Genomic DNA, 26,483 nt, shown 5'->3' with positions numbered 1-26,483 from the left:
TGTCTTGGCCAGCCCGGAGATCGGGGCGACTGAAGCACTCCGGTGTTGCCCAGCGGGTGCCGGGTGCTGTGGCACGTCCGTGGCCGCTCTCCCGGGCGCTGCCGCCCCATCGCGGGGGTGGCGGGAGGCAGAGCGCTCCCCGAGAGTGCAGGGGGAGCATCCCCGGGGACAGGGCGGGGGCGCTTCCTCCCCCTCCCCTCCCCGGCCGCGCAGCCTCTCCCCCATCCCCATCCCCATCCCCATCCCCATCCCACCCACCCCCGCCGCCGCCCGGCTCCGGCAGCTGCTGCGGGCGCCGCCCCCGGGCTCCCCCGCCGCTGCCGCTGCTCGGGCTCTCCGCCCGCTGCCGCCGGGCCCGGGGCCGGTGCGGCGGCGCGGGGGGCGGGCCGGGGGCGGGCCGGGGGCCGCGGCTCGGCCGTCGGGCCCGGCGCGCCGGCTCGGGGGCCGGGGAGGACCATGCACCGCGCTGCCTCCAACCAGCGCTCGGTCTCCTCCTCCTCGGGCTCCTTCCAGCCGCCGCCGCCGCCGCCGCCGCCGCTGCCGCCGCACGCCGCCGACCGGCAGCCCCTCTTCCCGGGGGGCTCCAGCAGCGGCGGCAGCCGGCGGGGCTCGGGGTCGAGCTCGGGCTCGGCGCGGGCCCGCCGCCCTCGCAGCCCCCGCAGCAGCAGCGAGGAGGAGGAGGAGGAAGAGGAGGAGGAGGACAGCAGCAGCATCAGCAAGCCCCTGGTGCCGCCGCCCGCCACCCCGCTGCCCGCCGCCGCCTCGCCGCTCCCCAGCAGCAGCAGCGGCGGCGGCGGCGGCGGCGGCGGCGGCGGCGGCGGGGGGAGCCCGGGCCGCAGCATGACGGCGGCGGAGCTGTACGGGGCGGCGGCGGCGGGCGGCGGGGCGGGGGGCGGCGGGGCGGCGGCGGGGGCGCTGCTGGGGCCCGGCGGGGCGGGGGGCGGGCGGCGCTGGGGCTTCCAGGCGCTGTCCCTGGTGCTGCTGCTGGGGCAGGGCGCGCTGCTGGACCTCTACCTGATCGCCGTCACCGACCTGTACTGGTGCAGCTGGATCGCCACCGACCTGGTGCTGGCGGCCGGCTGGGGCATCTTCTTCTGCCGCAACAGCCGGGCGCGCCGCCGGGAGCGGCCCCCGCCGCCCCCCGGGCCGCCGCCGCCGCACCCGCTGCTGCTGCACGGCCCCCCCGGCGGCCGCGGGGCCGGGGGCCGCGGGGCCGGGGTCCCAGCCCGCGGAGGCGACTTCGCCTACGCGCACCTGGCCTGGCTCATCTACTCCATCGCCTTCACGCCCAAGGCGGCGCTGATCCTGGGCACCTCCATCCTGGAGCTGATCGAGCTGCGCCTGCCGCTGGGCACCACCGGCTTCCGCATCACGCTGGCGCTCTCGGCGCCGCTGCTCTACTGCCTGCTGCGGGCCATCGGCACCGAGGGCGCCGGGCAGCTGCTCCTGCCGCCGCAGCCGCCGCCGCAGCACCGCGCCGCCGCCGCCTTCCTCGCCACCTGCCTCGACCTGCTCGACAGCTTCTCGCTGCTGGAGCTGGTGCTGCAGCCCGGGCGGCCGGCGCCGCTGCCCGCCCCGCTGCGCTACCTGCTCATCGCCGTCTACTTCCTCTGCCTGGCCTCGCCGGTGCTGTGGCTGTACGAGCTGAGCGCCGCCCGCCCGCCCGGCGCCGCCCGCCTGGCGCTGCACCTGCTGCTGCCCGCCGGGCTGCTGGACGCGCCGCTGCTGGCGCTGCGCTGCCTGCTGCTGCTGCGCTACCAGCAGCCGCTCTCCCTCTTCATGCTCAAGAACCTCTTCTTCCTCACCTGCCGCGGCCTGGAGGCGCTGGAGACCTGCTGCCTGCTCCGGCCCGCCGCCGCCCCGCCGCCCGCCAAGTACGGCCCGGCCGCCGTCGCCCCCGCCGCCGCCCCGCTGGCCCACGGGCTCTCCGACGTGGACGTGGGGCCCCACGGGTACGTGAACGCCTTGGCGGTCACCGCCCAGGGCTGAGCGCCCCCGGGCCCGCTCCCGGCAGAGTCTGTGTCTCTGCGTTCTGCTCAGGTTCCCTCCGCCGTGGCCGAGCAGGGGAAGGGGCGGTGGGCTTCCCTGGCAGACTCCCGCTCCCCTCCTCCCCTCCTCACGGACAAATCCAGCAGCGGAAGCTCCGCACAAACCCGACTACCTGCAGGAGCCCACGGGTGACGCTCGTCCCCAGAAAACGCGCCTGTCCTTCACGACGAGACTTCTTCCAGTGCTTCTGCCTCCCCACTGTCCGGAGGGTCCCGCTCCTCCCCTCCCTCCCAGGACTTTGTGTTGCTTTGTAACCATAAAGGTGCAGTTTTTTCCTTTCCGTCCTAAACAGGGACCAGTGCATTTTGTCCCCTCCTTTAAGAACTCCTGCTGACCACAATAACGAGATGCAAGAGGGGCCTGGCCAGCAGATGTTGCCTCCAGGTAGGGGAAGGACAGAAGGCAGCACAGCACGCCTTGGTTTCCCCGGGTATTGCAAGGCTGCTGCCCGTGTTTCCCAGGCCCTTGTGTGCCAGCTGAGGAACCTCTGGAAGCACGCTGGCCATCGGTCACTTCGAGCCCATGAGCCACCCTCTCCTAGCCAAAATGTCTACCTCTGTGCTTCAACCTTTTGCATCTTACATTGACTTCATGTGCTAAAAAAACCAATCCAGCATGGACATAAGCCGGGGCTCAGGCCTCATTCCATAACCACCAAGACATTTATTTCTGGTGAGAACAGGGTTTACAGCAGCCTGCTGCTGGCATCCCCAGGTGCTGGGGCTCTCATTTCTCTGTGAATATGCATGTTTACGGGATCAGCGTTGGTTTTCCTTTACACGGAGCGTAGGGTCTTCCTTTACACAGCCAGAAAGGCTGGAAAATTCCCTCCAGCCCCCTCCCATGCCTGCTTGAGAGAGCAGAGATGGGGCTAAGCCTGCAGAGTGCCCCCTCGGGGTGGGCTCCGTGCTCACTGAGCCTCTCTTCTCAGCACAGAAAGCAAAGTGCTGCAGGAACCCTCGAGGCAGAGGGGCTCCCGAGCTCTGGTGAGAGCCCACGGATCACATCCTGTCCTCTGTGTGCATGTGGTTTAGGGTAGGTGGGGAAAAATTGTTAGTAACCTCTCATGGGAACACGGTTTTCTTTGGTTTTGAGCTCCATGAATGTCGGGTGGGGTTGAGGCCTGCTCTCCTGCCTGGCTGCTGCTGCTCCTGGAACCAGCCCCATGGAGCAGGAGCACACGGGCCACGGTCTGAGGAAGGACTTTGCCCCTCCCAGGCTTATATTTTGTTATCTGGGCAAGGCTGCAATAATTGTGACAAACAAGTTTCCTGTTGCAAGTTTTTCTGTTTTTATTTTTACTTTTTTTTCCAATCTGTCCTGAGGGTAAGGGGAAATAAAGCACAACCAACCGCTACCCAGAGCAGGACTGCAGGCGCAGCCCAGACTTCTTCCGCACACTCATTCATCCTTTCCTTCAGGGCTTGGGCTTCAGAGCCTCTGTCCCACCTTCCTTTTCAGAGTGGGATCCACTGCCTGCTCCGGTGGACTGCTACAACAAAATGTTTACAGTCTGGTAACTCCCCCAGCAGCAGAAGTGGGGCTGCCATGGGGCTCTTCTCCCCCAGCTCTCGGTGGGGTTTTGAGGGGCTGGAAAAGCCCCTAGCAAAGATGGGTCAATAGTGCTGCTCTGTTCAGAAGTGCAGCTAGGATGGGTGGCTCGCTGCTCTCCTCACGCCAAATGGAGAGCTGGCAAAAGCTAGGCTTAACTTTCCCAGCAGTGCTTTATTTTTAACCTGAGCCCTTGCACGGGCAGTTGTGTGAATTTTGGCCAGTGGCCTTTCTCTTCGGTAACTTCTTCTTGTCTGGACAATCTTGGTGCTGTGAGTGACCGTGATTGTAAAACTTGGTACTGTGAACTTTTCCTATGTGATGTGAAATGTGTCGAGGGGATGCTAAGTTCCTGGCCAAAGGAGGTGTAATTACAGGCATATTATGCTTGTATAGATTTTTTTTTTCCTTGCACCTTCCTTTTTCAGCATTAAATAGGTAGTAGAAGCTCAGAAATAATTATTTAAGAGAGAATAAGGCCATACCTGAACCTAGGACTACTCCATTCTTAAGTGAAAGTGCTGAAGAAAAAAAAATCCCCAACCAACTTTGCAAAAAACAAGCTGAAGGAAAAAAAAACAAAGGTTTTCATCACCAACTATGTTTGGCTGCTCCTATGGCCCAGTTCCCAACAGCACCAAAGTGCTAATCCCTAATACACTGAAGCGTGAGCATAGTTGAGACATCAAAAGAATCACAGCACAATAATTAACAAGTCTTACTTCAGCACCCCCTTCATAGCCCATAACAAAGTTGCTGTTTCAACAGTGAGTGCCTTTTTCCAGTTAGGATGTTATTGAGAAAAATGGCATATTTGAAATTTATCTGCCCATGGCATATTTAACCCATTGGCAGTGAACTCACAGTTCTGATTTTTCCATGGATGAAAAGGTTGCCTGGGACAGATGACCCTGCAAAATGACACTTGTGTTGCATAGAATTCCTTTGTAGAAAAAGTTTTTCCTTGTGGTGCCATGGTTTCTAGGTTGTTAGGAATGTGTAAAGCTCTTGTAGTTGGCTATACAGAAGCCCCCTTGAAACTAAAAGGGCAGCTCGGCTGCTCCTGCAATTACTATGAAAAAACATTTAAAGATCTTCAATGTTTATAAACCTGCTCCTCCTTTTGAATTCTCTCCTCCTTGGTAATTGAGCTCTTGCTTCCACTTAGACCTTTCTGTTTGCAGGAGAGAGATGGTGGTACCATAAAAGTGCAAACAATACCTCTCCCAATGCACCTTGCACAACTCCTGTACTTTGTGCCAACATTAAATTACTGGTCCAGGTCAGCAAAGCTTTGCTGAACGAATTTGTGCCATACTGAGACACAGGTCCCTTGGGATTGTGTTACACAACTCAGCTATTTAGCATTTTATTGCTCTTTGTTTGCTATCCTGACTAAAGGGATGGCTACTCCCAGGAGGGGAAATGGGAGTGAGAGATAAGGCCTGTGGCTGATGGACACTTGGCATCCCTCTGGCATTAATCAGAAGTTGTATTTTTTAAAAAGCAAGATTGTTAAAATAAAATTAGAAACTTGTGACTGATTTTGCTCCTTTTGGTTTTCCTCCTTTGATTCTTGCTGGGCTATTCAAATTTGGATTGAATAGGGACCAACAGATGCGTTGAAGTCACTTGTTTTCCTCCTACTGGATTGCTAAAATAGTGTCTGGATCTTCCCCTCAAACAAAGTTTCTGTAAGTGAAAGCAAATTCTAAGAGCTGTAACACCAAGGGAGTTATTTGAGAAGGGAATGACTATGGCAAGGAAATTCAGATGACACTTCTGAGCTTCCTATTTAAGTGATTTATAGGAATTTATACCACTTGAAAAAGACTCATGGGGAAAAAAAATCAGATTTACATGTTAATTGCTGTAAGATAAAAGAAACTTTTAGAAGTGGGATCATCAAGATAGCAATTAGTGACATAATGTGGGAAATGGGTTCTCACTGGAGAAGCACTGAGATCACAGCTGCCTCTTGCTGAGCTCCTGTTGGGTTAGATTGAATTCCTGTTGGAGCAGGAAGGCTCCCAGCCTGCAGTCTGGATCTCTGCAGGGACTGTCCCTTTGTTAGCAAGCTGTCCTAGGAGTCCTGCATGGAAATGACAAACAATTCCTTTCCCACTTCCCATGGCTGCAGGCCCTCAGCTCTGCCCAGCTCGTCTCCATACTCTGCTTTGCAGGAATATTTTGACATTTGTGAGCCAGTTCAGTTCTGGCCTCAGATTTCTGTAACAAATACTAAGAACTTAACATAAGTCAACATAAGGAGTTAGGCAGAATCGAGGACACAGAAGTGTTTAAGTAAATATATCCAAAAAATATTCTTGGTTTTTAATTTAAGGAAGAAACCCCACAGATTAGACACAAAATTATAAAATACACACAATACAAAATAAATTGCAATTCAAAAGAACAGATTCTTTTCTGAGACATTAGATTTTTAAAAAAGCTGAGATAAAAGATTTTTTGACAAGTAAACTTAGATGGACGGGAAGATGACAAAGGAGAAAGGCCTGGCTGTATTTACATCTCACAGGTATTTACATCCAGTGGGCTGCAGAAACAGGCTGATAAAAATAGGAAAAATGCCAATCTCACCACCACTGCTCCTGGAAGATGAACCCCTTAGTCTGTTCAGTGTTCCACTGTGCTTAACCTCAACTACCTGTGCTTGAGCTCAAACCCACACAAGAACATCTTACAGTCGTTTTTGCTCAGCCTCCCTCAACTCAGATATAATTTCCACTCTGAAACAGCAGCTGCTGAGGCTACACTTTTGTCTCCTCCAAAATAGTCTTTCATTTCCTTGTGTGTCACTATCTATATCTTCAGCTCACATCCTTCTGGTGCTAAGATATCCAAAAGCAAACAGCACTGCAGCAGTGTGTCAGAATACACCAGACTCCCTTGATTCTGTGATTCTGTATTCAGCCCCACGTTTTTTAAAACTGTAAAAACCACACAAATTCCATTTTTTGGTCTCCTCTTCCCCCTCCCTCCCTGCTGTTGCTGGCACATGCCTTCCAGCAGAAAGGCAGGAAAGGTTATGGAGACTCTTAATTAAAACGTTAATCCCACTTATTCTGAGCTATTCTACTTGATTTCTGAATGACCATGGAAACACAGCTGCAAATGAATGATGAGTGGGGGGAAAAAATTCTCCAGGCACATTGAACCAGGTAGAGACAGCCCTAATCTAGCTGAAATTTAAGGCACACATCTTTAATACAGTATTTACAAGGAAATGTTTAAAATGAGTATGAAAATGGCAATGCAAATGTTACCATGTTATCTAAAGCTATTTTCTAAACCATGCCTGTGATTTTTATCCAGTGCAATAGCATCAGCACAGCTGGAGGGCATTTTGAAGGCACGAGTGGATGAGCCACAGTAATTTTTCTGCCATCCATCAGTGAGGATTCAGTGTAATGCCTTTCCCCAAGGAACAGAAGCACTGCCTGTTCTCTCACAGGGGTGGCCAATACTCGTGGGTTGTCTCCACAGAGACTGGAAGCAACATTCCACATCTGCTGGGCAGTGCTGCAGGCCAGCAGCACACAGGAAGACCCCAGCACAAAGCCATTTACCATACAGGGACAAGGACAGTGCTGGAAATGCAGTCTCAGTACTGCTCTGCATGGGACCACCTTCCACCCCTGTGTTTCAAACACAGCAGCTCCCAGGCAGAGCCTAGCAGTCCTCCAAAGAGTGGTCAGTGTCCATCACCTCTGCTGGATAGCTCCAGCTGGAGCTCCTCTGAATGTCCTGGAAAAACAGCTGCTTCTGGAGGCTCTTCAGGCTGTTCAGGACCTCTGGAGACAGCTCGTGGAAGCCCACCTGTTGTTCCTGATCCTCCTCCTCCTCCTCTTCCTCCTCTAGAAGGTCCTCAGGAGGCAGAGGGGAGCACCTGGAGATGTAGCCCTGGTCTGACTGCACCGACTGTCTCTGGTCTTTGCATTGGTCATCGAAGAGCAGCTGGGGCTGCCTGTCAGCCTCCCCCTGGCAGAGACACGGCTCTGCAGGAATGACACTCTGCTGGCACAGAGGGCGCAGGAGTCCATCCAGATGCTCACTCAGGTCATCTGAGAAGCTTGCAGGACTCTGCTCAGCTACTGAAACTTCAGAGCCGTGGTGGAGGATGACGTTATTCCTCATTGGAAAGCTCGTCTCCAGAAGAGGAACTCCTTCCATCCCGTCCTCATTGCTCAGCACGTGGTGACTGAGGATACCACGTGCAAGATTTCCATCTTCCATGGAAGACACTGGCTCCACCACCTGGATCCGAGGAACATCCACAGGAAGGACCACAGTCTGGGAGTTTGGATCCCCGCAGGGATTCAGCTGAGGCTGCAGCTTGCAGCCTGTGCTTTCACCTTCATGCATGTGGAGGTTGATGGTGTAACAGCAGCCGGGGTCAGGCTCACGTAGGTGCAGCTGGTGTTTCACAATTCCACCAGGCTCACTCTGCAGTGAAGGCACCTGGCTGTCTCTGTTCAGGGAATGCAGCTCCTCATCACTATCCAAGCAGACGGTTTCACTCTCAAACCAGTCTGGGTGCTCAGTCTGCCAGCTCTTGAACTTCTCTATGGCCTCTTTCAACTTCCTCCCACTGGGGGTCTCGATGTAATTTTCAGCTGTGATTTCCTGGATTCGATGGATCCGCCCAGGCTCAAACTTCTCCAGATCCTGAATCCGAAAATAAATATCCTCAAACTTGTCCATCAGTTGGTACCTGGCCGTGACATTGAACAGATCAGGTATATCCCTCTCACTGCTGATTCCCTCGAAGTAGCAGACTATGTACATCCCAAAGCAGGCTGGCCTCTTGAAATCTGGCAGGATGAGGTTCAAGGCTGGGGTGAACAGGTCTCCCACTGGCTTTTGCTGATCCTGCTTGAGACACACGGGCTCACTGCCCAGCATGGCCTGCCACTTGGCCTGGGTGCCCCGCGAGCACAGGATGATGATCTTTGAGGACAGCTCCTCCATCTCCTTCTTCTGCCGCGTGAGCCAGGGTAAGGGCCCCAGCTCGGAGATGTGGTGGTCCTCCAGCAGGTCCAGGGCCACGGCGGTGCCGCAGACCGTCATCAGGAACTCTGCAAACCTCAGCACCACGTCCACATAGAGCAGGTGATCAGCAGAGTACACGACCCAAACCTTCCGTGGCCGCAGCGGCGGCAGCGACAGCGCGGCGGGCGCAGCTGGGGGGACAGGAAAACACTGATGGAGTCGTGCATTCTGTGCCCGAGCAGGGGTTTCTATAGAAGGAAGTTAAGCTAGAATTTTCTATACCCTGCTCGTTGCAATGGGCTCAGTACCAGCACAGACACAGTGATAGGGCTTTGGAAGTGCACCTCAAAGCCCGGTGTCCATCTCATTGGGCAAAGAGCCAAATAATCCCACCTAGACCATCGAGTATTAAAGAGCCTGCACAGGGGGTGCATGGGGGCTTTTTGGGAATGCCTTAGCCAGTGTAACTGTGCTTGGTACACTGTGCTCAGCTTATCTCTTTTCATTTTGTAATGTTCGTTATTTTTGCTGTTATTAAAACCTTTATTTTACAAAGCATATCCTGGGAAGCCGTCTTGCTATTTTTTTTTTTTATTAAGCCATTTCTCTGCTGGCTGGACCCTCGGAGGTATTGAGAGAAAACTCAATACACTGACTGCAGCCACGTCCCCAGAGTGCCACGGTGTGAGGCAGCACTGACCAGCACAGGAGGGCACTAACAAAACTTCTAAAGCTGTTTTTTGGCAATGTATGTGGACAACAGCTCATTGAGTAAATTTAATATGAAAGTACAGACACAGTGAAGCTGTGATTTATAGTAGTGCCCAGAAGATTCAACTTTCACCTCACAAAAACAGCAGCTTCAAGAGGTTTGCCAATACTGCTGTATTCTCTGCTGGAGAACTGAGTGCATCCAAACCAATCTCCTACTGCTATGGCCTAGATGATTAGCAAAGCTTCTTCTGCCAGTACAGCCCCAGCTGAGTTAAAAATCTCCCCACATTCCAAAGCAATTACCTCCCATCTGACAAATACAGCACTTCAAATTCCATATACAAAGCTTCCTTTAGCTAAACAGGAAGATGCTAAGGCTACCCTTGGTTTCAAGAAGCATCTAGAAAGTAGTTAGAGCCTACAAAAGCTCCATCTGGGGTGAGTGAGCCCTGCTTGACAGGTGCTTGATAAAACACAGGTGGCATCTTACCAGCTTGCAAACCGTTGTGGTTGCACTTCCCTCGCCGGCGTCCTGGAAGAGAGAAAGTCACTGTCAGTTCTGAAAACATAAAGTAAGATTAAATGCTTAAAATCACACCACCTTCCACAGATTAGGTTAAAAAAAAAATCTTTAACTGTGTAGGGAGATAAAGCCATAAGGAGGGAGAAGCCTAATTAAAAAACAGACTGAATGAATAAAGACTCTTCTACAGGCAGTTCTTGCCACATTTTCCCTTTGAGAGGAGACAGAATGCACTCAAAATGAACCTTCCCCATCTCCCCCAAATCCTGGCAGGCTCAAGTACAGAACCCCCAACTGTTCTGAGACCTCTTTTTAAGGAGAAGGGGCTTTTAAAAATACATTGTTTTCTTCAGAAGCTTCTCTGAAGAGGTGACTAAAATGTTCCTAGCTACATCTTTTGTTTGACGTTAAGAAATTTCCCAAAAGATTACCAACTCTTCCTCTCATGTAAAAAGAAAACAAAACAAGCAGTGAGTTACACAGCTTCCCTGCTGCAGCACAGGAAACTAGGAGGTAGCCCTTAACTATCAAATTTTCCAACTTGCTTGATGTCAGTCTCTATGTCCTGTATTTCCTTTTTCCTTCCACTTTAATTGAAAAACTGTATCTAATCTCACAATAGTATAAAATTAATTTTGCAGAGACTTTGGGGAACGGGGAAGACTACAGTGTGGACAAACAGGAAGCTTCTGTTCTGCAACACTCTTATGCAATGCAGGGGAAAAATCAGCACAAAGATATCTGCAGCAATCTGCAGGAAACAAGGGGCTGAACTACCAAATTCCTTATTCCCCTCATGAGCTCTGGAGTGCTATGAACATGGAATATCAGACAGGACAACCTATGGAAGGCTTTACTTATTTACTGGATGGTACATGGACACTGCAAGTCCAAAAATGTAAAATAAGATGTTTTTGTAGGCATTATCTCAGTGGCAAGCATCAGAACAGCAAGGAACAACCACAGTAGGAACAGGTGCAGAAGGAGAAGCAGCATTCTTTAGCACTGGATTTTTCCTGCCTGGCTGTGGTATGAGTCTCACCTGCTTGTTTTTTGGTCATACACAGCACGGCTGTTATGACTGAGCCCACCAGTAACACACAGATCCCAGTGATGCACCAGTAGAGCCATATCATCATATCATCTGCAAAACAGAAACACTCCTCACACACTGCCTTACACAGAGTTTCACCAAAGAACAGGAGGTTCTTGAGCAGCAGAGGCCAAGGGAGGAGGACCCTGGCTTTGCTGAGCAGACCAGAACTTCCCCTTTACAACCCACAGGCACTTCTCCAAACCAATTCCTGCTTTCATGGTGCTGTTGTACACATAAACCTGCTCCACGCAAAGAACCATATGTGCAGCACACCAAAAACACAGATCAAGAACCTTCCTCTAAATAGCAATGTTTACCCAGCTTTGACAGGCATGCCGCCCATGTCCTGCCTGTTCATGTAATCTAGCTTAAAAAAAAAATTAAATATCACTCTTTTGGATCATGCATTTCCCTTTACAGGTGTTTTTCCTTCTTTTTTTTTTTAAATCTTGGGCCAAAGATCCTTACAGGTGTTGCAGCCAAAAATAAGATGTCAAATCATTATGCACAAGTTATCTTGACATTCATAAAAATGAATATATGCAAGCTATTCTCTCCAAAAGCTGCTTTATATTATGCAAATTTTTTAACACTGAGCAAAGTGACAGAAAGTATTTTATATTAAGACTCTTCTTGTCAAAACTGCTTCTCAAAGAATTCTATGCAAGTGAAGTGTCTCTCAAAAAATTGCTCTTCAAGGTTCACACTGCATACAAATCCTTGCCTCATTAAATCATGGTGAAGTCATCCTTAGCACAATTAATTCTGAACTCAGTGTTACAAGGGGACTGCAAGGAAATTTTAGACACCAGGCTCTCATCTCCACCACAGAGATTTATTGGCACACACTGATTATGATACCTGCCTGGTTGAGTTGGTGGCTCAAAAAGGGGACCCTGAACAAAGCAATCCCTGGACAATTAAACCTTTTAAACCCCAATTAAAAACCTTTAAACCCCTTTTAAACCAATTAAAGCCCATCCCTCATGTGACAGTCCACACCAAGAGCACCATTAGGGTCTGGGTGTCCCTGCCCTTTGTTGGTTTGGTGTTTTGTTACCACGTGCTGATCTTCACATCCTCTGAGGGTTCTGTGGGAGCTTTGGTGGGTTCCCAGTGTGGTTGGTGCAGTTCATACACCACCATCTATGGGCTGCCCACTTCACTATTTTCAAATAATATAAAATTTTCAACAGGGACATTTCCTGCTCTGTGTGTCTTTCCCAGGAAGGATCATTTCTCACTCTACACGACAGGAGAAGAGCAGCAAAAAACGTTTCAGGGTATTGGAAGAACTTCTTACCCGATGGTTCTATACCTGCAAAGGACAAGAGTTACGTTAAAAATTCAGTTCTCAGCTGTAAAACAATGGGAATCTAATTTACAGAAAAGTGGTTCTCACTTGGAACTGGTTCACATGGGACGGAAGCAGAGTGTCTCAGACAGTCTGTGCCACAGTCTGCAAAGAATGGCTGAATCTGCAGTTGAAACGAATCCACAAAACAGAAGTTATTCTTAAAAGAAGTTTTGTTCCCTGATTTACTTTCTCCCTGCCTCAATGCTCCTTGTATTTTAGAACAGAGACGCAGAATTCCCATTTCCCTTCAGAAAACAAGATAAATCAAGAGTTCTTACACCATACATGACAAAGGCTGTGAGCTCCTGAGGCTGCACATTTGCCATTCTCACTCCCATAATCTCTGCCTTGGCAGCCCTGTACTAAGGAAAAGCCACTGACTACAGAGAATACTTATATTAAAATTCTTTCAGCCATAACATTTCCCTGATGCAGGTAATTACAGATTAGCCAATCTCAGAACAAACTAAAAAAACCCCCTAACTGTGAAAATACCCCCTAACATTCCTAAAGTGCTCCATGCCTTGATTGTGAAGGAAGGACACACGGACAACAGTGTGCTCCCACCTGTATTTTGTATTTGCAGCAAGCTTTTATGTTCTTCTCTATTTTGATTGTGACATTCACTCGCTGTTGTAGTCCATCCTGCAGAAATCAGATGCAAATTATAAGGGAAGGAAGAAAACTGAATGAAAGCAGGAAAAAAGAAAAAGCTGACATGAAAACATGGAGTGGCCCAAAGAAGCAGAAGCTTCTATTTTTTCCCTTTGCACAAGAAACCCACAGAGAACAAAACGGGTAAAGGATCTGGCCACCATCTCTGCAGGTGTCCTGTGTGACAGACATGGCAATAAGATTGCACAGGTAAAGGAAATAATTAGGGATGTATGTTGTACAACTTCAAAGGAGTTAAACTGAAGAGTTTCTTAACAATGTGGATGTCTTCAGCTCTGTAATGTGTGAACATTAACAAGCTTCCTTATTTAATGAAAAGCAGCTCTCAACACTGCTTCTGACACTAGAACAGGCAAGCAGTTGCTCTTGCTACCTGCTATACACAATCAATACCATGATAACCTAATTATTCACAGTTATTAGCAGATACAAGCTCCAAAATGAGGTGCATTCCCCTCCACCAGGGAAATACTCACACAGCTGTCCTATCTGTGTCAGCAACAGCTTAAACACAGCAGTGCATGCAGTACTAAGAGGTTTGAGTCTTAAGGAATAGAAACAAACTGAATGCCAACATATCTGTCTCACCCAAGGAAGGGTGGAGACTGGTTCCAAATATTCAGTGTTTCTCCTCCCTCAGATGCCTGAAGGGAAACATTTTTTATATTGAAACACAGTCTGGACACTCTGAGCTTCTCAGCAACAGACTGCAAGACCTACAGAAATTGATTCTCAGCTTGAATGAAGCATCTGTTACTAAATCACTCATTCTTTATATAAAAAAATTAATTAACGCCTTTGCGTGATCATATTTGATAAAGTACTTCAATGATTTATTGAAACTTTGTACCTCAATTTTGGTTAATTTACTTAGTCTTAGCTCCCCAGGCACTGGCTTGAAAAAGGTAATAAAGCCCAGATAGTCAAATATAAAATTTGATTTTGCAGCTGTTTATAGGCTGCTTCATGCATTACAAAACCTCTTTTTTCATCTTTTATCTGCCAAATTCCTCTTTCCAAAGACAATATAAATATAATTGTTTGAAAATTGCTGTTCAGATGTCCTGCTTTAGCAAGCACTTCAGATGTTTGCCGAAATCTCCAGGGAAGGTATGGCCAGGGAAGGTAATTACCTCTGTGAAGTCGTGGGTGATGGTTTTACACCTCTTCTCACTCAGGTAACTGGCCACGTGGATCTGGTACCGGGCTGGCTCCAGCCACGGGTTGAAGCTCACGAGCAGAGTTGTGTCATCCAGACTCTCACCCCGGATCCTGGGCTCCCACAAGCTGCCTGGAACAGGGCAGATATTCCTGTGTTTCCCAGCTGTCAAATATTCCAACAGAGCGCCCACCTCTACGTGAATGATGATATTTTACCTGTCTTTATACATGGGATGGTTCTTTTCATCAGAGAATCCCCGCAGTCTGCAAGAAAGACCATCAATAGCTAGTCAGACACATTGTACTTCCATTTAGGAAAAAAGCACATTTTTTTATCCGAAGCAGAGACCTAACTAAGTTCTCCTAAATGAGTAGACACCTTTGTTCCAAAGCAGTGGCAAAATTCTCTAGAAGTGCAGGATTGGTTTCCAGCATATAATCCAGTCCCTGCACTGATGTCATGGTGTGTTTGGTTCTTCTTTTTCTTCCCAGAACAGAGAGAATGAATGAGACTAAAATCATAACACGCTTAATGTGATAATGTAACACTACTGCAGAAAGGGTCACAATAGTGGAATTAAACTTCCTATTCATCCCCACTCCTTGTAATCACACCTCAGCAACAGATGCCTCCAGAGGCATTCTGACACAGGAAAATCAGAAGGCTGGAATCTTTCTTAATCCTAAAACACTGTTCCACATTTCTAATTGCCTTTATTTAGCAGATTGGCCCTGCTCTTTGGGACTTCCTTCGAAGTTAAATCTGAAGTTACATATTCAACATTTAGCAATGTGGGATTTACAGCTCTCAGCCTTAAATTATGTCTCTCCTCTGGGGTTTGGACAAAGGAAAAGGAACAATTCCCTGCCTAGACAGTTGAGATAAAACACTGCATATCTCAACTTTCCAACTTTCAAAGTTACCAATTTGAACTTTACAAAGTTTACAAATTTAAAACGTCTCTGTAATTTCATGTGTAAGCTCTAACCAGCTAAGCTCCCTGCAGCTGCTGAGCTTGACACCATGCATTAAGTTTCTGAAGAACAGTAGAGGATAAAAGCCACAAGTTCTAAGTGTGAACAGGCAGAAGAAAGGACAGGAGGGCTGAAAATGAAGTGCTCCCTCTTCTTTTCCAGCTCACATTGACTGACACATTCCATACTTTGCCATTTTATAACCACAAAGTCAGGTTGACAACTATAAGCAAGTTAAGGAAAAAGTTAAGAACAAGTTTTCAAGAACTGTATTGAACACCAAATATTTATGAAGTAGTCAGTGCAGCCAGAGGGCAATGCAGATGCTCAGCAACCTTGGGGAAAACAGTAAAAATTCTTTTAGCAACAGGAAAATTTTCACATATACAAGAAATGATCAGGCACCCAGCACTACCAAGTTTCTTGGTAGATCATGCCTAACTGTGCCTTTGAAATTGAACTCCACACGTCTAGGACTTAGTACTAGAAGCCAAACTTCTGATTTGGAAATTCTGGCCTGTACTTCCAGCTGCCACAAGCAGAGAGGCAACTCTGAAAGATTCTAACTTAAAAGCAGCAGTGATGTCGGTGCACAAACCACCACATTCCTAAACTCAAGGCCTAAGAGAACAAAATCCCCTCTTACCAGGCATTGTGAGGGATGTGGATTTGCAGTTGTAGTCTCCATTCACGCCCAGCTTGGGCAGGTGGTACACAGTCACTTGGTAAGTCTGGCCAGGTTCTACTTCAAAACGGTCAAATGTGAAATTCCACTGCAAACAAAACACATCCACAAGGACTTTAAAGGACAATGCTGTTCTTTAAGGCACTGAAATTCACAGCTGACTTGGCCCTGTTCCACTGTGTTCCCTCATCCCATATAACACTTCTACTGAAGCCTGACTACGATAAATTGGAACTCAAGTGTATTAAATATACCTGTCTCATTGTCTGTCTCAATTCTTCTGTTTAGAATTAGGTTTTTCTTGGGATCTTCGAGCAGATACAACAGTTTTGTGCCAAACCACTGTGTGGAATTTCCACCAAACTACATTCTGAACTGAAAGGAGGCTAGAATAAAGTATGCAGTTTCAAGATGGAAATTTCATTCTAGTATGAATTTTGTAGCACTGTGCAAGTGATAAGCATTTTGAATTGCATTTATACATTTGTAGTTCTGTACCTGGCCATTCCATACATATATTCTTAAATCTATACTGTTTTCTGCATCAGCAATGCTGTGCAAATCCTGGGAGAGGCACTGGCTCCTAGGCCAGTGGTATTTGGTAAGTGGTAAGCTAACTATGGCCAAATTCTGTGTGGTTAAGGAATAAACTCCTTATTGTTTGTATTCCTTACTGTTGTGGATGCTCAGCACTTTTCTGATGAGTCTCCTGGAAGGAGTGTAAGCTGAAGGACCACTCCCAGGGTTGGTGCTTTCCTCCACAGCAAGAGAGTACAAGAAAGAAGTAGAAGAAATAGGAAGAGTTAAAAAGCTATCAAATGTCATGCTCTCAAGCAGAATGCAAGAATGTCTAAAATTACTTACTCTAAGTAACCTCCTTAGTAGAGGTTAAGAGTGATGATACATGCTAGGCACTAAAAGCAGAAGTTTTTGAAATTTGAAGGATAGGAAGAGTGAGAAAGAAATGGGAAATGACAGCAGATCTCAAGTCCAATACAGACTCTAAAGCAGCCTGTACTTTTTAACCAATAAAACAGAGAAAGCAGAAACAATTCCAGGGACTTGAACACGTAATGTGGAGCCCTTTGCACTCACCCGGCCTCCGTCGGGACGGACCTGCAGAGGCAGATTGTTCTGGAAGTCAAACTGGGCACAGATCTGCTGGTTGCTGTTCACCTGCATCACAGCGAGCTCTGCTCCCTCCAGGCAGCGGATGCTGGCTGCAGGACAGGGACACAGGGACATGGTCACCTTCCCCTCTGCACACAGAGAGGCTGCAGCCCCACAGAGAGCACTGCTGTGCCTAGCCCTGCCACAGCCTGACTCCTTTGGGGTGCTGAGGATCCCAACTGCAAGACACCAGGCCATGGAAAAGCCAGCATGCAGGGCTGACTAACAGCTTAAAGGCTGTCCTGCATGGCAAAGCCACATCTGTGCAAAGGAAGGAGCAAAGGAGAAGGAGGCTGCACTCCCCACACAGCCTGGCAGCCCCACAGACAAGTGTCGTGTTTATTCTGCCTCTCAAAGCTCCCTCAGGGAAGGAGCAAAGGAGAAGGAGGCTGCACTCCCCACACAGCCTGGCAGCCCCACAGACAAGTGTCGTGTTTATTCTGCCTCTCAAAGCTGCCCCAAGGAAGGAGCAAAGGAGAAGGAGGCTGCACTCCCCACACAGCCTGGCAGCCCCACAGACGAGGGTCGTGTTTATTCTGCCTCTCCAAGCTGCCTCGTGCAGTTCGGGTGCCAAAGCAAACACGCCTTTATTTTGGCACCCACAGTCCCAGTGAGAGCTGACAAGCACAGCGGAGTGAAATCCCTGGGTTACCTGAGCCACACCTGCTTCTACACTACCATAGCTAGAGATCATAACTCTACAGCCCTCACACACAGCCCCTGCAGAAGGAAGAAAGGAATGTGTTTAATTCTGTCTTAAAGCAGTGCAAAACTTTGGATAGGAGTATGCAAGGGAAGCATCATTTACAGACAAACAATCAGAGATGTTTGGAGAGTGAGAAAATGTGACTTACTGGTAGTCATTTAGGCTCCAACAATGAGACAATTATTGCTTTATCAAAGATGAGATTACAAATCTCTTGTCTCCCAACAAGCAAAATTAAGCAGCCAACCTCTCAAATTCCAAAGGTCTTCTTTCATGACTTGAAGTCATAATTCTCCTCTCTACCCCTCCTAGATCACACCTATTTCCTCTGCTCCACACTCAAACAATCTCCACTTACCATCTGTGGCCACTTTCCACTCTATCTGAAGCACAGGGAAGAGCTTTCCATCCTCCTGACGGAAAACATCTGAAGAAACATGGAGACTGCTTGGAGCAGAGGGAGTCCAGGCAGGAACCTGCAGCCAGCTCGACTCCATGCAAGTGCCTGAACAGCAAATGAAACCCCCATTTAGAGCAGGGCTGAGGAAACTGCTTAATTGCAATTATGATCTGCTCTTTGGGTCAGGGTTACTGAGGGGAAAGCTGCGTGACAGACTGCTTCCAGCTCAGAAAGGCAGCTTCCAGTATGGAAGTATCCTGTAAATTGCCTGGAATAATCTGAACTTATTAGAATAACTTCCTCTTTTCCTTAAAATTCATTAGTACTTGTCACAATCAATGTAGTCAGGCTAAACAGGTCAACTAAGTTTACTCAGTATCTCCCTCAACCTTCTGCTGGAACAGACCTATGGTACTGCTGATTTCCAGCCTTCCCATGATAAAAAATCCATCAGATACCCAGGGAAATTGTTCCAATAGTTAATTACCTCGGATCTACAAACTGCTTTTCCTCAAATTTGGATGTACATCTGAATTCAGCTTCCAACAACTGCCTGTTATGCCTTGCCTAAATTAATGAGCTCCCTGGACAGAAAAATAAACTATGCTTGTCAACACAGTGTCAGGGAAAACTGGTTCTGTAAAGCCTTCAGAAAGTGAAATCAGGTAAGACAGGCATTAGACAGACATGATCTACTTAGGCTTTTGTAACACGTTTGATTTCTCAGGGCATGTTAAAAATAGCAGAGTCAGCCCCTTTAAAGTGCACTTTGGGACCATTTTGCAGGATATGGGATGGAAACAGTGGAAAGTGGGCACTATCCCTTCAGTCAAACAGTATGGTTTCAGCTTAGGAGTAATTAGACAATCCTCAAATGCTCACTTTACAAAAAATAACTACAAAAAGCCTGACAAGAATAAACTACTCTTCAGCAAAGAGTGTACGAAACACTACAAAAAAATAGATTTCCCCTAGAGCAGAAAGGCATAACAAGAGCCATAAGACAGAATTTAAACCAAATATTTAACTTAGGCAGCATTTTAATGGTGGTGCTGCAGTTTGGCTCAGCTGTGTTGTCAAGCTGTATTCCAGTGGCTGGTATAATCCAACCTGATCCCAGCCAAGCCCTCTCCTGCCAAAGAAGTTTTAAATCTGGTTATTTTCAGCAGAGTCCTCTCCCTGATCTGGCAAGTCAAACAAAAATACTGCAAAAACACTGCTGGCTACAAAACCACTTGTGCCAGTGTGACCCAGGGTTGGGCACTGAGGCAGGAATGAGCTTGATTAGAACAGAGACTGCAAGGAAAAGCCAAGGAGCTCTGCAGGGCTGCCCAGCTGCCTCCAGGTACCAAATGGACAAATTCAGTACATTTTCCTTTTTTTTTTTAGGAACATTTTTCAGAATATTACTCATGATCAGATTAAGGTCTTTCAGATGCATGCCACTGCTAAGATTTCACTCCTTACATCCAATAATTTACATTAATTGCTCTCAATTGCACCCCTCTATGCCCCTTTTTTAATTCTAGTTCATCCATTAATTTTTCATCAAGTACTATCATAATGAACATTTGCTGGCAAACTTGTCTTTCAATTCCCATTTCTTTAAAAACTGATGATCCCAGCTTTAAACAGAAACTAAACAAGTTGGGTTGGGTTCTGCTCATGCCACTGCCTACCCCCAAACTCTATCCCAAAAAAGACAAAAGTTTCCATTCCTCTTCTAGCTGGAACTTTTAATGGATTAAACTGGAAACTCCCAAAACAAGGCGTGATAGCAGTGTTTCCCTTTATAACTCCCCGATTCTAGCAGGAAGAAGATGCTGTATGAACCCAGTTAAAAAAAGGAAAAAAAAAGAAAAAAAAACAGAAAAAAAGCATGATCTGATGAGAAAACGGCAACAAAGAAAAAAAATACTTACTATTTCTTACGAGACAGTTTAAGTCCTGTGGGGAAAAGAAACAAGAATATTACTCTCAGAATAAAATTGACAGCAACTTGCTTCTGCTCAGTGTTGGGAGAGGGCAGAAGAAAGCACTTCATGATTGGAAGCATCAGCCACGATGGAAACACTGGACTGAGCTGTTAACCAAAAATCCAAGGACACAGGGCATGAAACCTGGACACAATTCATGTGACATCTCTGAGATCGTCCAACGTGTGACCAAACACCACTGTGTTAACTGAGGGAAGAAAAATCCACCAGGCTCAGACACTTTCCTATGAAGAATAAAAATTCTCTGGTCTTAAAGAAGCAACCAGAAGTTGTGTGGGCTCTGCCTGGCTTTTCCAGTTATGTTCTGTTGATACTGGAAGACCCCACGGTCACCAGGGAGAAGCATGTCAGCTTGCTTGGTTAGTGTGATGCAGAATCCCAGTGAGAAGGATTGAAGCTGTCACTGACATGGTAAATCAAGAGGAAGGTGAGGTTTGCCCTCACACACTTCCTATGCCATGACAAATAAAGCTGGGTATTATTGTCACACCACTGCCATCACAGAATTCACTTCAGTGGAGGCAGTCAGGTTTTTAAACTCTCTACAACTTCCTAAGGTCAGCTCCAAGTGTATTTGGGGCTTAGTGTCCTAGGGTGTATTTACATTTTTTGGGAAGGATGCTTCAATAAGTCATCTGTGCCTTTTTGGTAATGAAAATACTTCAGAGGTTAATGCTCACATTTCAGCTCATGCATCTGTGTTCCTGCAAACCTGGAGTGAAAGAAGGAAGATTTGGCATTAAGCTCCTCATGCTTATATAAAAAATAAAACCTGGAAATCTCTTCCAGGCTTTTGCTACACAAGTCACAACAATACAGGTATAAATCCAGCCTTCAGGCACCCTTCATGAGAAACACATCAACACTCCAATTACTGTACCACAAATGCACCCAAGATAGAGGTATATTGAAAAACAGCACCTGCAACCTAAATCCTTCATTAATGAAAAAAAAAATGAAACAGAAAGCAAAGAAGCAAATACTGATGAAACCAAACCCAAACTGGCTAACTACAATCACTGAAAAAGAGAAAAATAAAAATTGTGAATACCAGTATGGAAGAACAGAAAAAAAAATTAGCCCTAACACTTCAGACCCTTAATCAGACTTCTTAAGGTAAATTACATGGCCTGAGAAAGCCTCTTATGTAAAAAGGTGCAGTGGCTTTATCTGAGATGGAGTTCATTTTCTTCACAGCAATTGCTATGGTGCTTTCCACTGAGGGCAAAGAGTGGCTGCTCTGGGATGAACCCTCAAGAGGAAACAAAAATAACTGGCTACTAACCACAGGGATTTTTTGTAATGTAATGATTTCTGTTCAAGCCTATCACTTAATATTCATGTTGTCCTTGTTCTGTTGCAGTTATCAGTAATTATTGCACATGGCATCACAACAAAGCTCTTATAAAAAATATAAGGCTTTATTAGTCTGAAGAGCAGAAACATCTGACTTCATTTGAATGCTGGTGCTCTGTCACAGAACATGGTGAAGTGAGGAAATGCTGCATTTCCCTCTTTTTTGTTTAATGATCAATGTGAATATTGATCCAGCACAGCACACAAATGGATCCTCTGTTCCTCCAGGTCTGTTATCCCAGGTGAAGCATTCACAAGGATGTTCCCAGCTTTGATGAGGCTGTTGTGCCCTTTCTGACACTCATTAAAATCCCCAGAGCTCAATGAGGAGCCATCCATCTGTTGACGAGGATTCAGACCCGACACTTGGTAATTAAAGCCTTTCTTAGCTTTTCAACACTGGGTTTCTATGGGGAAAAACAACAATATTTTATCTGGTGTATCACCATACCCAACCCCACTCAGCGTTTGCAAGGGACTACCTACACCTGTGTTTTTCCTACCCTGCACTAACCTGTTTACCTGCTGTGCCACTTTTTTTTTATGTGTAGCTGACTATATTGAAGTGTTTTAAGCTGTCATCAGTTAGTGGAGCACTTAGCAGCTCTGCCACAAGAAGAGGGGAAGGATTCTCCCACCATAAGGTACAAATTATCTTCTTGGCCTGCTCCCTTCCCAGTCCCCAATGCACTAGAGGGATGACCCAAGAGCTGAAAATGCTTCCAAGAACAACTCATCCACACAGGAATTCCTCACTATCGGCATAAGGAAGCAAAGATAAGTGAAGGTATAAGAAGCTCAGGGAAAGGCAAGACCTAGAAAGGACTTGCCATGAAAATCTCCATCTCCTGTTTGTAGAGTACCCAGGTGAACAGGTCTGGGCAGCAGCTGAGGGCACATTTTTATACCAAAAAGTGTAACTCCAGACAATGACATTCAAAAGCCAGGAAGCAATCAGAGCAAAGACCAGTTGGGTTTGCAGCAAACTAAGTCAACCAGTCAGCTTTGCACTGGCTGCCTCCTCAGCACCCCAGGGAATACTTGTTGGTTTTCCCTTGTAAAAGTCCAACCAACACAAAACCTCGCTTGATGCACTGGCTCATCCAGAGTACATTAACAAAGCTCTGGAGAGAAGAAGTATTTAACCCAGTTTCCCTACTGGAGTGTGCTGGTTTTGGCTGGAATGGAGCTAATTTCCTTCGTAGTAGCTGGTATGGGGCAGTGTTTGGGATTTTGGCTGGAAACAGTGTTGGTGACAGAGAGATGTTTTTGTTCTTGCTGAGCAGGGCTGGCACAGGCCATTTCTGCCTCAGTAACACCCGTGCCAGCCAGAAGGCCGGGGGTGCAGGAACCAGGAGGGGACACAGCTGGGACTGCTGACCCCAGCTACCCACGGGGACACTGTAAGGCACCAAACTCAGCATATACAGCTGGGGGAAGAAAGAGGAAGAGGGGGAAGCTCAGAGTGATGGGGTTTGTTGACAGAGTCATTGTTATTCGTGATGGGTCCCTGCTGTCCTGCAGGCAGCTGAACACCTGCCTGCCCACGGAAGTGGTGAAAAACAACTCTTTGTTTTCCTTTGCTTGCATGCACGGCTTTTGCTGTACTTATTAAATGGTCTTTATCTCAACCCACAGTTTCTCTCACTTTCACCGTTCTGATTCTCTCTCCCATCCAGCGGTGGGGGAGAGAATGAGTGGCCTGACAAACAAAGCTACAGACATAAATATGAGATGATTGCAGAAAAGCAGATGATTGTGAGGTGATGCTGAAACCATTCTCAGCAGGGCAGGCACAGTCAACTCCTCATGTTTACTTGCTGTATTTTCACAAAAAGCTAAGCAACTCCTCCTTTCGCTCTTTTTTAATGATTTGTGTTTTGCTTTTGACAGAAAAAAGAACAGACCATATGCTGTGGAGAATGGTATGGATCTGAATGAAATAAACCTGGGAAACTGATAAACAGCACCATCCCACAACAATTCAATTAAAGTAATGGGAGGCAAAGATTTCCCAGCAGGATGCTGGGAAAGTAGAAAGAAACCACTGTGAGCCAGGCAAGTGTCCAGTTTTCCTTTAGAGACTGGCTGCTGAATGGGAAAGGCTCCAGCTTTCCAAAATCTGCCTTTCACCTTTGAACCATTCTATGTCTCTTCTGAGCCTTGGATGATTTGAAGTTTACTGCAGTTTCCCTTTTCCAACTCCTTAGTAAAAAAAGATCAACACATGAACACATGACAGGCGTAAATGCTGAAGGATGATTTGTTTAAGGCTTGTAGGAAACCAGCATCTTTTACAAAATTGTTTTAATTTTTTTAAACATTTTTCTCTACAGTTTCTAACTTTTTGTCCTGCCCTCATATCAATTCTCAGCAAAATCAAATCCAAATTCAAAAGTTAAAATTTCCTCACAACGAGTTCTAATGATGTCTTTATCATATTTTCATAGTTTTGACCAGTAACCCATTTTATGCTGAAGTTCCATAGTTTTGATCATAGATCCTGTTCATGCCAAAGAGTCCAGAAATATTTTAACTGCACTCTGTGTTCATGAGTTGTTAACATCCTACACAGCACAAAGATGACCCAGAGGGGAATGACAGAAGTCAGTCAGCAGCAAGGGCAAAATGAACACATTTGCAAAGGAGACCAGGGAAAAGTCATCCCCATATGCACCACTATGGCTCATCTCCATGAGAGATGTTACACCAATTCTTCTCCAGAGACTTCCAGTGAAGCAAGCTGGCAAGATAAATTTCAGAGACCAAACTATGTACAGCTACCCAGGCCCTCAAAGACAGCAGGGTTATCAACACTGCCTTCCTCCAGGACACCCAGACATGCCACGACCCCAAACAGCTGCAGCACAACAACTGAACACACTGATTTAACACTTGATGGTGAAAAAACAGATGCATATTTAAGCTGTGGGATGTTTTTTTTCCCTGCACATAGGAAAAAAGCCCCTGCAGATGACATTCAAGCAATGGTTACTGGTAAGAACTGGATTTGCAGCTGTGCTATTCAGCCCTACAGCTGGGCACTTTTGATGGAGTGGTGGTGAATAAGGCCCATTAAGTGCACTTTTTGGCATTTTAATAAGATGAGCTGTTAACAAGCATTTCGTTTTCCTTTCAGGTGTCTGTTGATACCATATATGACACTTTCCCTCCACCACTTCACCCAAACAGCCTCTGCCACAGGAGGGTTTTGCTGAGGAAGCTGCCATGGCTCAGCCTGACTGCTCCAAAGCTCAGCAACAGCAGCCTGAACACGCTGGGTTAGACAAAGGAAGTGGGTCTCACCCTCCCTGCAGCTCTGCTTTCGAACCACACCACAGCCACACGCTGGGAAGGTTACTAAACCATCCTCTGAAAACAGCACAAGCCACAGAGGGGAAGGGGGAACTGCGTTCAACTGTCACAGCCTCAGTTGATGGGGCTTTTCCTACATGAGTCAGCAGCTTCTCAACTGCTTCAAGAGGCTGCTCGCAGGCTTAAGCTGACTCCTTCTTCTAAAGTCTGTCTGCACTTTGGAAATTGGTTTTTTGATGGCAAGGGCCGAGGTAGCAGCCCTGCCACGTTCACTGCTCTGTGTGCACACCAGAGCACGGGGCAACACGGCTCCTTTGAGAAGGCTGGTGATGTTCTGGTGAGCCCCTCACCCGGCTACTGTGGTCACATCTCCTAAAAAACAGAGGGACACACACCAGGACAAAGCCAGTCAGAGCCCAGACATCCAAGGACTTGCAGAGACTCTTTAATATATTACTGTCAATCTCTGCTACTAACAAGGTTTGGGATATGGTTACATGAGATGCCCAAGCAACTTTGTAATTTTCCCTTTGCCGAAATTTACATTTTGTAACTCTACAATGTCCAGCCTGAAGTAAAATCGCAGAACCAGTCTGTTTTCTTGGGGACTCTTCAAAAAAGAGAGAAGGCAGCAGAGCAGAGGTCTGGTAAAGCAAGGGTAAGGATATATATAATCAAACATTAGAAGTGTCAGACTAGACAAAGGACAGGAAGTGGGTACAGGAAAAGATTCTAGAAGCTTCCATCCCAAAGGACACATTTAGTTTTACATTTATCTATAGCTGTACCTATCTGCCTTTTTCAGACTGCTGAAAGTGCACCACTGGCATATAAAGCTGTCCAGCTTAGAAAACAGCTGCCCATTTTCCCGTCTCACTGCCATTGTTAACAGAATTTAAAAGCAAAAACAGATCTCTTCCCCCTTCTATACACTCTTCAAATATATCTGAATCAAGAAAGCTACCCCAAAACAAAAAAGCGACCAACTAAGCAAGTCCGAAACGATCCTCAAGAGCCACCAGAGAGGGCGACCAGCTAAGAGTTATACTCAAGGTTCGCTCTGCTTGCTTGGTTCACTTTTTACAGACACTCTGCATCGGCAGCTCCTGTCCGGCCGGTTTCGCAGGCAGAAAAGACACCCCAAATCTGCCAGCTCAAAACCCCTCCTATCCATGTGGTGTTTACTTCCCCACGCTCTCCCAAAAACCCCTCAGCTGCAAGGAACCGGTTAAAACTTTTCGGACATTGGGCAACGCCAGCTCTTAGCAAAGAGTCACATCCTGCTCCGGGACTGCCAGCACGGCTCCGAGGCGCTCGGAGGTGCCCGCGCCAGCGCTTCCCGGCCGGGGAGCCCTGCCCGGGACAGCGGCACGGCCGGGCCCGCGCCCCGCTCCCCGCTCCCCGCGCTCCCGGCGCCGCTTACCGGCTGCGAGCAGGTGAAGGGCGGCGAGGCGTCCAGCAGCAGCCGCAGGGCCGCGGCGGCGGGCGGCCGGAGAAGGAGGAGAAGGAGCAGCAGGAGGAGCGGCAGCCGCGGCCCCGCCATGGCCCCGCTGCGCCGCCCGGCGCTTCCGGGCCCGGCCGGGCGGGGCCGCACCTGAGGAGGGGCCGGGCCCGGGCCCGCCCGCTGTGGGGCCGGCGGGAGCGCCCGGAGCCTCCTCCCCTCCCCGGCCGTGCGCTGAGCACGGGGTTAAAGAGCCAAACCTGCTCCGCCGGCGGGTCCTCTCCCTGTGTGCGCGCTCA

General features: G+C 47.8%; 2 protein-coding genes across 2 annotated transcripts; one reads left to right on the top strand and one right to left on the bottom strand.

The window, feature by feature from the left end:
* Window positions 1–391: 391 nt before the first annotated feature.
* TMEM121B (transmembrane protein 121B) lies at window positions 392–5,760 on the top strand. Its single transcript, XM_063394822.1, has 2 exons — window positions 392–792; window positions 916–5,760. Exons 1-2 carry the CDS (start codon window positions 457–459, stop codon window positions 1,987–1,989), a joined length of 1,410 nt encoding a protein of 469 aa, XP_063250892.1. The 5' UTR covers window positions 392–456; the 3' UTR covers window positions 1,990–5,760.
* A 139-nt stretch (window positions 5,761–5,899) lies between these two features.
* IL17RA (interleukin 17 receptor A) lies at window positions 5,900–26,350 on the bottom strand. The gene is made up of 13 exons (XM_063395104.1): window positions 26,167–26,350; window positions 19,998–20,022; window positions 18,034–18,180; window positions 16,895–17,019; window positions 15,761–15,887; window positions 14,356–14,403; window positions 14,112–14,269; window positions 12,871–12,948; window positions 12,349–12,424; window positions 12,250–12,264; window positions 10,893–10,994; window positions 9,818–9,859; window positions 5,900–8,804 (listed from the first exon to the last, which is right to left on the bottom strand). The coding sequence occupies exons 1-13, from the start codon at window positions 26,284–26,286 to the stop codon at window positions 7,294–7,296; spliced, it is 2,574 nt and encodes an 857-aa protein (XP_063251174.1). The 5' UTR covers window positions 26,287–26,350; the 3' UTR covers window positions 5,900–7,293.
* Window positions 26,351–26,483: the final 133 nt, after the last annotated feature.

Source organism: Prinia subflava, chromosome 4, assembly GCF_021018805.1.
Source record: "Prinia subflava isolate CZ2003 ecotype Zambia chromosome 4, Cam_Psub_1.2, whole genome shotgun sequence".
Classification (NCBI taxonomy): domain Eukaryota; kingdom Metazoa; phylum Chordata; class Aves; order Passeriformes; family Cisticolidae; genus Prinia; species Prinia subflava.
Note: the sequence above shows the minus strand (reverse complement) of the source record. Positions and strands in the feature narration are given on the sequence as shown.